Source organism: Melospiza melodia, chromosome 5, assembly GCF_035770615.1.
Source record: "Melospiza melodia melodia isolate bMelMel2 chromosome 5, bMelMel2.pri, whole genome shotgun sequence".
Classification (NCBI taxonomy): Eukaryota; Metazoa; Chordata; class Aves; order Passeriformes; family Passerellidae; genus Melospiza; species Melospiza melodia.
Genome location: NC_086198.1, coordinates 79,372,025 through 79,388,791, shown reverse-complemented (window position 1 = coordinate 79,388,791; position 16,767 = coordinate 79,372,025). Strand labels below are relative to the sequence as shown.

General features: G+C 41.9%; 1 protein-coding gene across 10 annotated transcripts in view; it reads right to left on the bottom strand.

The window, feature by feature from the left end:
- Window positions 1-4,996: 4,996 nt before the first annotated feature.
- The window catches only part of PPP2R2C (protein phosphatase 2 regulatory subunit Bgamma), a 187,745-nt gene continuing 175,974 nt past the window's right edge, over window positions 4,997-16,767 (bottom strand). For all 10 annotated transcript variants that reach the window (XM_063157585.1, XM_063157586.1, XM_063157594.1 and 7 more), the window contains 2 exons: window positions 15,390-15,481; window positions 4,997-5,487 (listed from right to left, as the gene is read on the bottom strand). In XM_063157585.1, the coding sequence (XP_063013655.1) occupies window positions 5,196-5,487; window positions 15,390-15,481 (384 nt within the window). In that variant the 3' untranslated portion in view covers window positions 4,997-5,195. The remainder of the gene's footprint in view (window positions 5,488-15,389; window positions 15,482-16,767) is intronic.

Genomic DNA, 16,767 nt, shown 5'->3' with positions numbered 1-16,767 from the left:
AGTGCCATATTCACATACCTATTGCCAGCTGAAGAATTTGGTCCTGTATTTAAAGCTGATCTGCTTGGATCAGGCCATTGCATGGGACATGCATGTTAGCAGTATGATTAATCCTAGTTTTACAGCAAGGACTGGCTGTCCAGGAAACCACCCTGCATACTTTGATTGAGTCACTGCTGTAGAGTTTATTTGTTTCAGCAGCCATGTTATAAAAACAATTTGCAGCATTGTCATGATACTTGATATAACTGCTTAATGGAATTGTTGGTTTAAGGACCTTGTCCTGCTCATTGACTGCCTCAATGGGCAAATGGAAAGACAACTAATTAGCTGTACCCTGCCTGGCTGATCCCTACTCATGGCAGCTTTCAGAGCTAAGGGAACTGAGGGGATTACACAGTCAAGTTCTCCACATAAATTGCTTTGTGTCATGGGCCAGATTTAGGATCTACAACTGCCTGAAGAGTTGTGTTCACTTTCACATGAGCTGGATTCTCATCCAGCTTAGAGAGAAGAAAAATAAAATTTCACTGCTAAGAAATGCTTTTCCATGGTGCACTCTGAGAGCAAACCTTTTTAGAGCTGGCCTGTACAGAATTTCCAGAAATCATTTAATGGTTTCACAAAGCCTAAGAAACATAAACCATCCCTATAAAATTAGGCCCATTCCAGTAATCCTGGTTCTGCCACATGAGCAAGGCAAGTGCCTTTATGCTCTAATTTTAGACTCAATACAATTTGCTGACAAGACTGCAAATGGAAAATAATTCCTATTGGGAGCGGGAGCAAATTGATAATAATGTTACTGAAAATTGGATATAAAGGCAAACAATCCTTCTCCTTGCCCTCTCATCAGGGACAACCAAAGGCTCCAACTGACTTAAAGCAGGACAACTTCCTGGCTGCAAACAGCAGGAGCAGGTGGCTCATGCCAGTATCTCCCCCAAGCCACAAAGGGTTAAACTGCCTTATGTAGCTGCTAAGTATGCATATGAAAATCTCAAAAGCATGCGAGTGAGCCATCTGGCTCCTGCTCCTACTGGGTATTTGGGGAGGAACAGGGAAACTGGAAAGGTAAATAGTGTATTGCTTGATGTGTTGATTTTCAGCTGAGATTCCTCTCTTCAGTGCCTAGTCATATTTGTCCATCTAAATGAGTGGGATTGACTGTGTCTTCCCAAAAAGGGGTAAAAAAGATTAGCATGTAAGCTCTGGGAGAGCTGTGCAAAGCCAGGCTCTGCCTCATGTAACAGCTGAGGCAAATTTGTTCTGGTCTGCATCCAGAAAAAGGCCTCAGCCTCTCAGTGTCTAACTTGTGTGTAGGGATGGAGGGAGGCTTCTCACCTCGGCTACAAGCAAGATCAGCTGCCTTGGACTGAGATTCCAGATCTGGGGCAAGAGTCAGGATCACCACGGAGAGTCAGGCATCAGCTCGGACTGGAAATAGAATGGTTTCCTACCTTAAGTGTGTGTGCCAAGCCAGCATTTTTTGGTTTTTATTATTATATTTTATTTTCCCCTGTGGTAGAGATCTAGCGGTGGGAGAAAGCAGGATGCTGCTCTGCTGGTAGCACTCTGGTTTGTCACCTGGGCCAGTCTCACTTGGGAGAGTGACCTGGCCACATCCCTGATGCACTGCCGTGGTTGGAAGGTCTCAAACCTGGCCAGTGATGACACTGTTGGAAAATATACCAAGTTTGATTTTTTATTTTATTTTATAACTTTAGCCAGTTTTCACAGAATCACAAACGAGGTTGGAAAAGACCTTTGTTATCATTGAGTGCAACCTGTGTTCATCTTTGCCCCAGGGGAAGGGAATTGGAGTTTCTTTCCAGGGCATTGTTCCACCAGGTGAAGGCCTGATGAGGTTAACATCTCAACAGACTGTGAGTAGCTCAAATAGTACCAAAAAGATAATGACCACCAGCAGAACATCAACAGATGTCTACCTCAGACATATGCCCCCTGGCAAGGTTGGAGACACCTGGTCCAGAAAAGACTGATGAGGAAATCAAGGAGTGAGGACATAATTAATGAGAGGTGAAGAAATCCAAAGCCAGTAGGAAGCCAAATACTAAGAACTACATAACTTGGAGCCAATGAACATTGAACCAATGAATCTCTATGGGTCTTGACTGTAAAAAGTCTGTGAAAAATCTGGTAAAATTCATGTGTCATGGAATTTTTTCTGTGCACGCCAGAACAACATCCTGATCAGAAATAAAGTAATGCCTTGATTCTCTAACACTAAAAATGTTGGAGGGCTTTTGCTCCTCCTACAGTCTTGGTGACAACACCAATGCCATTTTTTACCTGTGACTTCATGTGTCAATTCACACTGCACACCTCTGATTCCATCTGCAGGCGACAGAGACTCAAGACTCCTGAAGTCCAGGTTGGGCTATGAGCAAAAGAAAAAGCTGGTCCCAGGACTGAACCTAAATCATGTCTCCAGCTCTGCTAGAGCTGCCCACACTCTTCACCACTCATCCCACTCATGGCATGTGTTCCCTCCTCCACCTGCCACAACACTTGAAGTTCCCACAGTAGCTTGCCCTCCGTGTCCTGATCCCTGTGACTCTTCCTCCTCTGTAGAATGAGCTAAAACAGCTCTTTCTTGCCTAGCTTAAAAATAAGCTGTGCCTTGAAGTCATCTATTTATGCCTTTTTTGGTTGTAGTTTTATTGAAAAAGCTGGTATTAACATATTTATATTTTTATTCAACAACAGTTAGCTAATTTGTGCAACACAAAAAATGCAGCCATGAACAACAGCTTTCAAAACAACCAGATTTACCAACTTTACCATCACTTACTCTACACCACTGAAAGCTCAAACTAAAAATAGAAAATTAGTTGGAAACGTTCACAATGACAATGTTGACTTTCATACATTCAAGAAACCAGTTACCGACCTGTAACAGTGATGTCAAAGACAGGAACGGAATACTGGTCTTTGAAAGGTTTCTATTTATTTTCTCTAGAATTACTTAACGGTATTTTGGTTGGGTATTTAATTAGTTTTATAAAGCTCCAAAGATATATTTGTTTATTTAATTTTAACACGTTCTTTTTGGTACCCAAAGCTGTAACAGAGTAAGGTACTTCAAATTAAAAAAAAAAAAAAGGTTGCTTTAAGATCTGCTTTATAATAAGTTATCTATAGAATCTTACTTGAGAATGTTCAAAGGTAAATATATGTTTTACAGTATCTCTAGCTGTAAATGCCAATATGAGCTGATAGCAATTTTTTTTTCTTTTTGAGCTGCAAAGATTAATGTAGGGGTCCAAAAGTCAAAGAAATTGTATGACACCCTTGAAGCAGTAGTTTGGCATTAACAAGTTCTCTATACAATTTACCACACTCTTAAACCTTTTTACAAGGAAAAAGAAAAGGAAAAAGCAATTTTGTTAAATTCCGTTAGAATAAATATGTACATATACTGTCCATGCCTGCTACAGCAAACAGTATTTTATAAACAAACATTCTTTGTTCCCTTTAAAATCACCCTACACATTTCATACTGTATGTGTTCGTGTGGCTGGAAACTGGTGCACATGTTTGTGCTTCTACACACAAAATATACAGCATTGATCTAGAAAACTTCAGACAGATTTCAGGTGTGTTATTGAGATGTCATATAAAAGCTCTAGACTTTGCTTTTTCATTTCTTGTATGCAGATTTTCACCCACCCTTCCCACAAACCAAAATACAAAAGCATGCAGATCCCTTCATCAGTACATTCTCCACTTACCAAGAAATCAGTGCATAATGGCTTAAAGACTTTTTTTTCTGAGGAGTTTTAATATGGGCAGGTTAACAGGTCATGTGAGTTGTGCTCTTTTATTCATGGTTAGAGTAGGAATCCTTTGGGATATTGAATTTTCTGCCAGAGCTATTGAGGGTGCAGCAGAACTTTCTTTTCCTGGATTAAGAGGACTTCCTGCCCGTTCGGGTACCATTCCTGCATGCCCTACTTTGTGTGTACTTCCCTTTTCCATTTATCTCACTCATCATTACAGAACAGAGATCTAACAGCATTTCTGTGGAGGAAGGTTTTGTTAGGTTTGGATTTTTCAAATTTTCGTGTTTCTCCAGGACTAACTTTGTCTCCCAGAAGTGGCCTCATTTCAAAGCGTTAAAATTCACTGAGTGGTGCTGCCTCTCACAGTACCATTCCTTTATTCCCCAAAGGCCAGGATTAACACAACCATCCTGCAAACAACAAACAAGGGACTTTATCAAGCGTCTAGCAGGGGTGTAACTTTGTTCCCACTCAAGTTGGTTGCTGCTTTCAAGGAGAGCACTTCTAGCCAAGGTTTCCAGAACTCCAACCCCAAATGGCAGCACGGGTTTGTGTGTGAATTGCCAGGCTGTGTCTGACCAGCCAGTCCCTCCAGAGTTGCAATGCCAAGTTTTTAATAGTCCTCACACAATGAAGATACTACTTATTGTTTTAAATAGAGCAAGAGAACCATGGAGAATAAACTTCTTAAAATAAGCTGGCTGAGTAACTGTACCAGTCTGTCACTTAGTCACTTGGGAAGGTGAAGCACAAAGCAATGTGTTAAATAAATAAATAAGTAAATAAATAAGAGGGTATTGTAAAGAAAGGATTGGGATGGGTGCGATGGGGCAGCTTTTCACCAGCAGGATTCTGCTTCCAGCTCTAGCTCTCGTGAGGTCCCTCCAATGTGCCACATGCACTAAAGGGATGTGGCTATTCATTGCTTCAAACAGGCTCAGCCTAACTGAAAGACAGGAAAACAGCACTGGAAAAAAAAAAAAAAAAAAACAAGAGACTGAGGCAAAAAGCTCTAACAATGTGGTAAATGCTGTGCACTGCAAAAGCAGGAAGGGCACCAGAGCACCACAAACCACTGAGACCCTCAAAAGGATGGATGGGGGCTGAGGAGCCTCAGCCCTCCTCAGGAACACTCCTAAACTGAATAAATATCCCTGTTTGTTTAAAGGAACCGATACAGACCACAGTACTGGATTTGCACTCGTGCCTTTTACTCATACAGTTGCAGTGATGGAAAAGAATTGGCTTGCCACCAATAATGATACAGGCTGAGGGATGAAAGGATGCAACCTACAAATCCCACCACAGAAGCCACAATTTTTGTGAAGATCACATCCTTCTACAACTCTCAAGAGGCTGGTTTGTAAATATAGAGGGATATTGATAAATCTAGTGCATTTCTGAGTTCACTTTATCCTGAAATATGTACAGATTGTTTGTCGCTGCTATAGCAATGATGTTCTCGGTTGGGTGCCATGCTGTGTGCAAGATCTTCTTAGTAAAGTCCAAACTGTCAACACTGATGTCATCTTTCCTCCTCTTGCCTCCCACGCAGACTCTGCGGGGCTTGAGGATGGCTCGTGGTTTGCTGCTCTCCCGGGAGGCCTCCAGGGTCACGTCCCGCTTGGTGTTGCGGTCAAACATTCGGAAGAAGTTGTTGTATGCACCTGTCATTATCACACTGCAGAGAGACAGACAGAGAGACACAACAAAGGCACTTAAACTGCAGCCTGTGCAAAGCCTATCAACATGCCTGGATCAGGACAGCCAACTCTGACCTTAGGGTCAGCTGTCTTCTGGTTTCAGATGGGAAAGAGTAAGGAAAAAAGGGGGTTTTCCCAGTGCTCCCCAGAATGAAGAGTTTTCTTCTACCAATGCCTTCCCCTCCCACATTACTCAATGAAAATTACAGTTCATCAAGTAATGTCTGCTCCCTGACATCATCAGAATCGCATCAGAAGATAATAAAAGCAACATGTTTCAATAAGATATTTTTAATTACCCTCCAGCTTTTTATGAGTGCTTAAGGATCATACATTTCAGGATTTTTCCCTTTCTCTAGAACCTTATCTTTAATAGTGGCTGAGTTTAACTATGATTCCAGAAAGAGTTGTAAAATTTCCCACATAGTTCAAAATCTTTTGATACAAGAGTAAGGTTTAGTACATAATTATGTATTTTAAAGAAGGGTGTTTTGAAAGGTTCTGAAAAAAACACACTGAATTTGCACATGTAAATTTTTTACAGATGAAACTTTTTCTTGCTGATGCCACAGATCTTGCAAGCCAAACATCATGAAAATTTTTATCTACAATGCTTCTTAGAAATAAATACACTGGTGTCAGGATTCTGGCATCTCTTATATGAAGTTTGAATGAAACATCAAGTCAGGAGAAATTTCTGGGTCTGGGAGAAAGGGACAAAAACCATACCTCGATCTGTATAAAAATTACCTCATTAGTCAGCTTGCAGTTTGAAATAATAGATTGCCAGTTGCTTCATTCCTCTATCCCTAGGGGAGGATATTTTGTCACTAACTTTAATGAATTCAGGATTTCATCCATGGCCCCCAGGTTATTGGATTAGCATAATCATGGGTTTCAGAGCCTTGTTTGAAAGCTCATCCCCTGTGAACTTTTTCCATATGTGAAACCAGGGCTGTTCTCTACTCTCCTATCTCAGCCCCAAACAGGGTGGTTTTGTTCTGAATTTCCATTCTGTAAGAGGGTACCACCCCAAATGGTCAAGTCTCCATGGAAAAAGCTGCACAGTTTTAAGACTCAGGCAATCAGTAACTATTTGCCTTTCTAATAGAGCCCAAAAGAACATATTTGACGTGCATGGCATTAATAAACAAACCTCCATCTCCAATAAATGACAGCTGCTTTCACACTTTGCTGTTGGGGGGGGATATCTGTGTTGAGCAGCAGACTGGCCAGGGAAACGTGGAGCATATGGGAGAACACTGGAGAGCTCACGGGCACAGGAGAGCCCCACTCTCCAGCACACAGACACTCCCCAGCTGACAGGATTAGATGCTCCTGCATTCAGGAGTGCCTTACAGTGTGTGCACAGCCTCCAGCCAGAGCTGCCTTGATCTCATTTGGGGCCATTAGGAGTGACTGTAATACAAACGAATGATGCACTGGAAAAGCACAAATGTGAGCTGTGACTACAGCTGGGGATGGGAGCAGAGCTGGCTCCAGAGCTGCTAAAGGGTACCTGGAGTGGCTGTGCTGGGTTTGCACACTGGGATCACCCAGCTCCCCCCTGCTTCCAGGGCTGCTGGTGCCATGCTGCAGCCTGAAGGCAGCTGATCCCACACCGAGCTCTGTGCAGCCCCTGGAGTGCCAAAGGGAACGGCTGCGAAGCAGAGAGTGCAGCACAGAGACCCAGCACACACTGCCCTGGGCAGGAGCTCACCTGCAGCCTTCGTCCCATGGAGAGGGACTGCTGGGGGAGGCACGGGGGCACTTGTCCACATCCAGCCCTGGCAGGGAGCTCCTTGCTGCTCTCCAGCAGCAGCACCTGCCCCTGGTTGCCTGCAGAGATGTTTCCCTTTCCTTCTGCACCCACTAAAGGCTGGGTGCAATCCTGCCTAGCAAGGCACAAGTTAACAACCTCACAAGCTAAAAAACAGGAGTCAGTGTGACAGCTTGATAAAATGTATCCCAGAAGCTGAAGAAAGCCTATTGATCAAGATTAGTGCCCATTTCAGAAATTGAATCAACAGCAGTAAATCAAATGTTTCATTCCTTCAAAATCACCATGTCTGGTCATTACAGCTCCTGCTGTAATGGTTATTCGTAACATGAAAAAGTCGAGGTTATTTCATAGCTCAGCACTAGCACACACAATTTGTGATGCAGTCCATCTGTATATTTTCCCCCAGGCAAAATTGTGGAACGGGTTCATGAGGCTGGGGCACCCCTGCGCCCCGGGCTGCAGAGCTGTGGCTCCCAGGGGAAAGAGGAGCATCCCTCCCGGTGGCAGTGGGAACTGTCAGGGAAGCAGCTTTCATGCTGGCAGAGTACCAGTGCACCAAATGCAGAGAGAGGTGTTTGTTAAAGGTCTTATTTTAGAAGGTTTTGCTTGCAGTAAAACTGCCTTTACAGTCCATTTGCTTTTTAATTTCTTGAACTCTTGTATATTTTTAAAAGTCTGCTTTCTTCAGTTGGATTTACTGCAGTTATTTTTTAACATATGTAGATGACTACTTTTCATGCTGGCCCTATTTTCTGCAGTTTAATGGCTCAGTAAAAAACAGCATTATGTAAATGAGAAAGTGTCCATTCTCGTTCAAGGTCACAAACACAGATGGATTATAACCTTACCTGCTGCTTAAAGTAATAAAAGAGAGTGAAAACTAGATGTAAGCCTGCAATTTTTTCCTGTTCAGGAAAATACAATGTACAATAATGGAGTCTATGTGATAAACAGATTTTTTTTTTTAAATAATGGAATATAAATTGTAGCTCAATGTAGTATTCCCAGACACTGCTCTGCACAGCAGTGTTATGACAAGGACTTGCACAAAACCCTTGCAGGAGAGGCTGGTCCAAGAAGCCAAAGCCCCTCATTCAAAACAGCCCATGCTACTTCATAGGTGTGTAAGGCAGCAGCCCAGAAAAGCTCTGTCTAATTTTCCACCTTTAATTCTCATCAGAAGGCAGGTTAACAAGCTGTGCTGCACAAGGTCAGAGGTACCATCATCTCTGCCCTGCAGGGGTATTTTGGAATCAGAACACACCCCAGTGCACCCCGAGGAGCACTGACAGCTGGAGCTGAGCTGCAGCCTGACTGCACCAGCTCAAAACACCACAGCCACAGGCAGCATGATTACAAAAAAACACCCAAATAAAACAACACCACACCTCATCTCCTCCCAAACAAACCCCTCAAACCAACCAAACAAAAAAGCAGGGAAAGACCCCAATGGGTGCACCATGACTACCACTACCTGCATTTCCCCCTCTGCAGCCCAGCCAGTGGAGAAGGAGAAACACCCCACACCTGCAGGCCAGGAATGCATTCACACAGCCCCAGTTCACCCTCCTGGGCTGCCCCAGGCAGGGAATGCTTCCCTCTCAGCACAGGGCTGCTCTGCAGAGCACCTCGAGTATTCTCTGCTCCCTCTGCCTGATCTGCTCCAAGCAAGGTCCTGGCAATCCTTCAGGTATGTGTGTTTGGAGTGACACCGCAAAATGCTACTGATTCCTCCTGCCTGCACTGGCACAGTTGCTTATCAGTGATGTGATCTGAGGCACCTCACTGCCAAACTTCAGCCCTCATGTGGGGTCACTGCAGCCCAGTCTTACCCCTCCTTTTTCTTTACCAGAAATAACAAATATATTTTTACAGAAGGTAAAATGTGAAAGGGAAAACTCCAGTGCAAGAGCAATCCTTACTTTTATTGACTTTTCACTCCCTCCCTAGACATGGTTCTGTTATTTTTTTCTTTTTCTTCTTCTTCCCTACAATTCTGATTTGCCTTTACCACATTTTCCAGATAGGTTTCCCTTTCCCCCCTCTCCTCATTCTCCCCTCTTCTTTCATTTCCATCAATCCTGCTCTACAGCTTTAAAATAAAAACCTGCCTTATCTGCTTCTCTCTTCCTTTCCCCACCCCTTTCAAGTCTTTGTTTTACTTCTGCAAGTCTCATTGCTCACCCTTTCTGCTCATCTCCTACCCTCCAGTCTTGCAGACAACTTGCTTGGCTCTCCAGGTGTTTTGGCTTGCATCCCTGCCTTCTTTGGGCTGAAACCTCGGGAAACAGCAAATCCCCAAGAACCAAAGCTCATTTGGGCAGGAGAGGTGGTTCCCAAATTAGCAGAACATTAACTCTACACCTCCCACTCAGTTCAGGCTTCTTCACTCTATGCTGCATTGATCTGGTACCCAGCAATAATTCAGGTAGGGTTGTTTTTTCTTAAAACAAAATTTCAATCTGTAAAATTGTCTGAAATAAAGGATTTGAGAGAATAGAGTTCTTCCTGTTTGCACTGTAACAGTAATACCCAAAAGGAGCAGATGTTTATCTATGGATAATGATTTTATTAAATATAACACCAACATTGTACCACTGGAGTTTAATTTAGGGCCAGAGTTTTAGGGTCTACAGAAGCAGCCTCTCAACTACTGATGGGTTCAGCATCTTTAATTATTTTAATACTTTTAAGCATCTGAGTCTCAATATTTTGGTTTTGTTAGTGACTTTTTAAAATGAAATAATTCAGTATGGGATTTTCCCTGCTAAAAATTTCTGCTTCTCTTGGGTGGTCAACAAATTCTCTACTTCATCAGCTTCAAAGGCATTTGAATAGGATTTTCACCATTTTACTAACCTGCAATGAAATATTCCATAATACTTTTTAGGCAATGAGATTTCATCAAACATGTCAGTCACTAAGAACTGGCATATCTCGGTGTTTCTCAGATTTGTTATTCCCATACTTCAAGCCAACCTCTTAAATGTTATCCATGTTGCAGCCATCCTTGCACTCAAGGGCCTTCATCAAAATGGCTCCATTCAGCTGCATTCCTGGATGCCAGGGATTACCCTGAAGATTTGGGCTATCTGCTGGAATTAAGGCTTGCTTAAAAACCAAACCGTTACTTGCTCCACATTGCTTTGTGTTGCTTTTCTTGTTTAGGGTTTTTTGTTTATGGTTTTTTTGTGGGTTTATTTAGCTCTTTGAAAATTTTTGGGCTACCTCTGGCCCAAACTAGTCTTCCCAGATGCAGAGAAGTTTTTATTCACCTGCAGATTCCTACTGTCTGGAGAAATTCAGCTTGTTTCATAGCTCCCCTCATTCACTATTGCTCACGAGACCATGGAAGCCATGGGATGGTGTGACAGGACAGAGCAAGGCTCAGCAGGGCTTCAAGGACCCCCACACACCCTGCTTAAGGGTGACAGAAAAACAAAACCAGCCCAGCTGCCCTGCCCCTCAGTGCAGGTGTGGCAGCAGAACATCATTCCTTGGGGCAAGAGGCAGAGCTTGGACTTTGCAGGTGAGAGGGGAGGAGACTCAGAGAGCAGCTCCCACCAGAGCCTGCCCCACACTTGCAAATATCAGCAACGATGTCCCTCAGGCACCCAGCATGAAAAGAGACCTTTTCTTGGACCTGAAACTGTCTCCCAATTATATTTTGAGCCCCTAAATTTTCAGTATTTCACTGCCACATGTACCAGTGCAGAGCGGAACATCTGCAGCCTCTTAGGATTAACATGTGAAGTCCACCAGATCTGGTTTCATGACAAGCTGACCCAATGAAGGAAGAGTTGATTCCAGAAAAACTCTTAAAGAACATTTTTAATAAGAATAAGATGGAGGATTTATTATAGCAAAAGGAAAGGAGGAAGGATTGTTGCAAGCAATGAACTCCTGAAATACTGGGAAATTTTCCTGTATGCTGTGCTGTAAAGTCACTGACTCCCCCTCACAAAGAGGGGAATTTATTTAAACCTGCTAGAAAAACTTGGGACACTTGACTTGGATTCAGGGTTGTGGCACCCTGGTACAGCTGGCTGGCATAAGACTGGGAATATGAACAAGGGATCCCCAAGTACTTCCAAGCTCTTATTTGACATGCCAAGCTTCGAGAACAAAATGATGTCTTCTAGCTCTCCAGCATGGAGTGTGCTGCCAGACAGGAATAGACTCTTAACATCTCATCCAATGGGATCTGCCAACTCCTGATTAGAGTGAAGGCTGATGGATATTCAGGGTGATGAATGACAGTTCAGTAGGAAAGGACTGACTGAACAGTTGTATGTGACTTCACTCATCTGCTTGCAGCATATCACTTATCATGATGGTAGTTAGAAGTCTCCCTGGCAGGGGTCCTATACACCCATTCATTAGAAATCTTCAAAAAAAAAGCAGTTAACTAAGGTATTCACTTGCTATTACAACGAATTGGGTTTTATTTGGGGTTTTTTTCCTGCTTCTTTACCACATAAAAAGCTACAAAAGTGTTTCTTTTTTAAGGTAAAACTGAAAGCTGTTGACAGTGGGAAGAAAACTGTGTCCTCCAGGTCCTTATTAAAAGACTTGACTTTGGATGTGAATGGAAGAGCTAAATTAAACTGCTGTATAAGTAGAACTCATGTATTCTACATAGTCATGTAATGATGTATACACAATAAAGATAGCATGATTTTTGTGTAATATACTCAACTACAGATAATACATGCTCATCTGGATGAATTAGTGTGAGACCCCTGCTTGGCTCCCTCCCCTGACCACTGTTGCCAAAGTACACAGTGATTAATGTGCCCTTCAGCAGATGAGATCAGCTCTGTCTGATTGTATTAGTTCCTGCTCATTGGAGTAACTGAGCATCAATCACGTTCTAATCAGAGCTCATGTATGTTGATTATTTTTGTGAACAGCCTCACCATCAGGTTCTATCACAGCAGAGATTAACTTCTTAGTAATGACAAAACTTAATACAAAGTATTTTCACCTAAATAATAAACACACTTTCATTTTTAACTGAACAATCCAGTCAGTATAAATTGTCATTATAGCTTTGAAGTCTCCAAAAGATAAAACCAATACATTTAGAACTACAGTCATTACTGTTATGTAGATGGATTAATAATCTAAGTACTGCAGCATCTCTATGGAGTGCAATTATCAATATGGAATTTTTACTTTTAGTAATAGTCCTTTTTTAAAAACTGCATAGGAAGAGACTCAAATTAAGTAACCTTACTGTTCAAATGAACTGTTTTTTAAGAGGTACCAGTACCTAAGTATTATTTAGACTATGATCCTCCAATAAAAAATGTCCTGGTAACATATAGAAATACTTATCATATTCATAAAGCAAGGAGCTCAGAGGAGTGAATCAAAAAATGAGCATCAATTCTCATACATCTGACTCCTAAAAAGAAATAACTAAATTAAAGAGAGCCCTTTTCTTTTGTCAAATGTTTCCAGTGCCAACTCTTTACTTGAGAGTTTCTTACAATCAAGAGCAGCACATTGTGCTTGGTGACGGGTTTGGTAATTGTGCATGACTAATAACACCTCAGTGTCTGGGCAGTACAATAAATGAAGCCCTCACAATCTAATGTTCCCACTTAATAATTACTCCCTGCATTGATCTTTCTGATCTGTCAAGTAGGAATGAAAATATTACACTCACTTTAAACCCTGATATTGAACAAGAATTCCATTACTAGCAGGCAGCTATCCAGAGAGTGGTCTTACCACACTAATGAGGACAGCAGCACTTCATCTGCCCAGAGGAGAGAGACTCTAGGCCTGGGAGTAACTGGCTGCCCAACCTGTAAAATGCACTAGGAATTCCCATCAAGGATAAGCAAAATGGTTTGTAAATACCTGAAAAGTCCTAGATCTTTTTCAAAGTTCCCCAATATCTACATTATTTGAATGCACTGCTGTTCTGTGCCAGACTTAGGGAGGAATCAGTACTGTCTGTTTTCCAATAAATGCATTAAATTTTGTATTTCTAGTAGGCCCAAATTCAAGCCATGACCACACTGAGAAAATCCTCTGCTAAAACAAATGCATTGGTTTGGGAGTTTCAGAGAAAAGCCCCAAAACCTGGATCTTCCACTAAACTTTCTGTGAGTCATTTCCAGTCTTTGACCATACCAAAGCCACAACAGCTGGTCCCCAAGCTTCAGTGACAACAATCTGGGAAGTATTTTGCTCAGTGTGGTCCATCTATGTAATTTTAAATGGCCAGCAGTTGGTATCACAAGGGACACTCAGTGCTGAGTTAATTTTTGTCAAAAGCAAAATCACTCTGGCATGCAGGTATTAGAGATAATGGAATATATATGAATTTTCATTTGCATAATGAATGATACAAGGGTAAAGTTTCATTTTTTGGCAAAGACAGAATCTTTCCATTGGGCAGGCAGAGGAACTGAGCAAAGGAAAGTAGTCCAAAGAGAAGGTGCCCCTTACCAGTGTACAGCATAACACTGATCTGCATTTGTGGAGCACAGGACTAGAAGAGACTTTGTTCTGCCCTTTCAAATTCAGACCTGTAATTTTAACCAAAGTAACGTATAACTGCTTTCACAAATTTCCTGAGCACCACCACCAGAACAGTTGGGTTTCTTGTATCTGCACCACTGAGGATGGGAAGGCAGCTTGTCACTGTTTGGACAGGTATGAACTACCTCTAATTTCCAGGTTATAACTACCTGTTGACTCTCAACACCTGCCTGCTGTTGTGCCATTATCACTTAGCTAGATTCTCTTCCTCCCTATGTATATCTCCTTGGTATACTTACTACAAGCAAGTAAAATCTTGGCTTCTCTTTTGCTAAGCTGATGAAAACCAAAGTCCTGGCCTCTCTCCTTTAGAGCAGCTGTCCATCTGCTTGATTAGTTCATCCACCTTGGAGATGAAGGACAGGAAATGTGTAAATGCAGTTCAAAGGTCTTTGAATAAGAGCCCAACACAATGTCACCATGACTCCTTTCTCTGCTGGATAGCCCAGTCTTGCCCATTCAAGCAAGTCTCATATTTGTCTTTCACAGATGTCTCAGACTGCCTGTTTCACAGCCCTTGCCCACTCCAGGGTGGGTAGGCCTGCTTCAATACAATGAGACAGACTGTTTTCCAAAATGAGAGGCTGAGCTGAAGGAGCAGTTCTAGGCTTAGTGCCAAACTTCTGCCTCTTGGCTCCTAACTCTGCTGAACCAGGAGTCACTGTGTGTCACTCAATATTGGCTCCTGTGCTCTCTTTCACATGCATTTTGCAGACTGCTAATCCCTTCCAAAGTCACCTAGCATATGAATGTCCCTGGGAGTTATTTCCAACTGCTAAGATGAAGATTTTGCTCTTTTTTTAACTAAAATCCTCACCTTGCATTATACTCTTGGATTTTATCCATTTTTATTAACCCAGTCCTCTTGGCTGCTCAGCTATTCCTGTACCTTATTCCTACTCCACAAAGCACTGCCACCATTTTCCAGCATTAGGGCATTAACCCACTCCATCCTTGCTCAAGCTCTCTGACTTGCTCTAGCATTTCTCATTAAAATGTTCAACAAGATACAATGTCCAAGATAAAGAGAACCTCTCCATCAGTACATAGGGAAAGGGACTGCTCTGATGGAGGGAGATATCAGAAGTCTCATTGGGCAGCAGTTTGTAGAGAATCAGTGGGTGCCTGTGATGGTCCTTCCTCACACCCATTTCCAGTAAGGGAACTGAATTTCTGAGGTAGCTCACGTGCAGATACAGGATCATGTAAGTTTCCTTAGTGTGTTGGTGGGATTTTGTGAGTTGGCATCAGTCTTTTTAGCTTTTGCAGCCTATTTATGATTTGGATGAAGATGGACATAATTTGAAGGGTTTTTTTCCCTTAAGACCCGAGCCAATGTTATTAAGGCACACATCATTTCTAAGGCAGAGACACAACTGCACAAACATCCAAATCTTCTATCTTCCCAAACACTGGAATGTGATTTTGCACATTGATGTGGAAAATAATCACCTGTAACTGCTTTTGGTTTGCTCCCCATCATATGGGAGGTGTTTTGCCAAAGCAGGACAGTGATGGAGAGAAGGTTGGATTGATTACCTGTCTGATCCATTCCATGCACATTCAAACTTGTCAAAGATGCAGTCGTTTTCATAGAGGGAACATAACTTGCTTCTTAGGTAATCATGGACCTGTTTTAAAGAAAATAACTGTTATTCTTGAAATCAAAGAAAATATAAAACTGCACAACCAGCCTTTCACTTTTTGCATAATCTCCCATGTTCTCTTTCAAAATATGCTGCATAGATTGGTAGCTCTGCAGAAGATGCTGCATTTAAGCTCCAAAGAAGCTAACTGTACTTTTCCACAGCCCAGTTAACCAGGTGCTACAGAATTACTGTTGTAGGAAGGCACAAAACAGGCTTCCCTCAGCAGGCTGCAGACCACCCCTCTTCAACATATTTGTTTCCTGCTTGAGTGATTTTCTCAGTGCTAGCCTAATTCCCAGAGACATTTCACCAGCTGATACCCTAGATGGGCTAATTAATGTGCAAGAAATCTAATTTAAATAGTAACAAAAATGCCATATTCCAAGATAAGTGGGTTCTCACTTATGGCAGAAATAACTTGGCTCTATTAAAAGAACCTTTATGGTATGACATTTATTTTTGTAAGGTATTTTAGAAGTCAAATACAGCACAAGGTTGCAGTTGCACAGGTTCCAAATAAGAACACTAATTTAGCCCAAGGATTTCTCCTATTTGGCTGAGACTTAAAAGCAACATTGCAAATTCTCACTTACTAACTATAAAAGTGAGAGTAGCCAGCAGATCTCTCTCCTCTAGTCCACACATCTCTGAATAAGGATTACCATAAAGAGATCTCATGCAAACTGTTTCAGTCTTTTGCTTAATTTGATTTGTTTTTCTTTTGGATTATTTGGTTTATTTCATAAGGAAATAATAAGGTACAAAATCCCTGCCTAGATCAATTTACTAACGCACTTCCACTCCTGATATTTTCTTCAGCTGTTGTAGAATGTGTAAAACAAAGATGTGTAGGTGACCTCCTGGAGAAATACACCGATCCAATGGCCCACGGGTAATTTAGCTCTGTCATTCTGAAGTTACAGGTTCTTGCAAGTCCAGTTCCTGCTCATGGATGCCCAGCATCCTCCTCTGGCCTGAGGGCACAAACATTTCTTCTAGTAACATAGCTTCTGCCAAGACCAGATGAGGCACAATGAACTTTCACTTAGATTTTCTTTAAACTTACCCATTTTTGATAGTCAAATTGTACAGTATCCAAAGAATATTTGTAATGTAAGATTACTAAGGATTATAAATTTTGGTTATGGATCAATTTTCATTAATAAATGAACACTGAACTGCTCATTAACAGATGTCTTATACAGGAATTAATTGGCAAATGGCAGATAGAACATTCCACAATTAAATGCACCATCACAGTGAGCAAT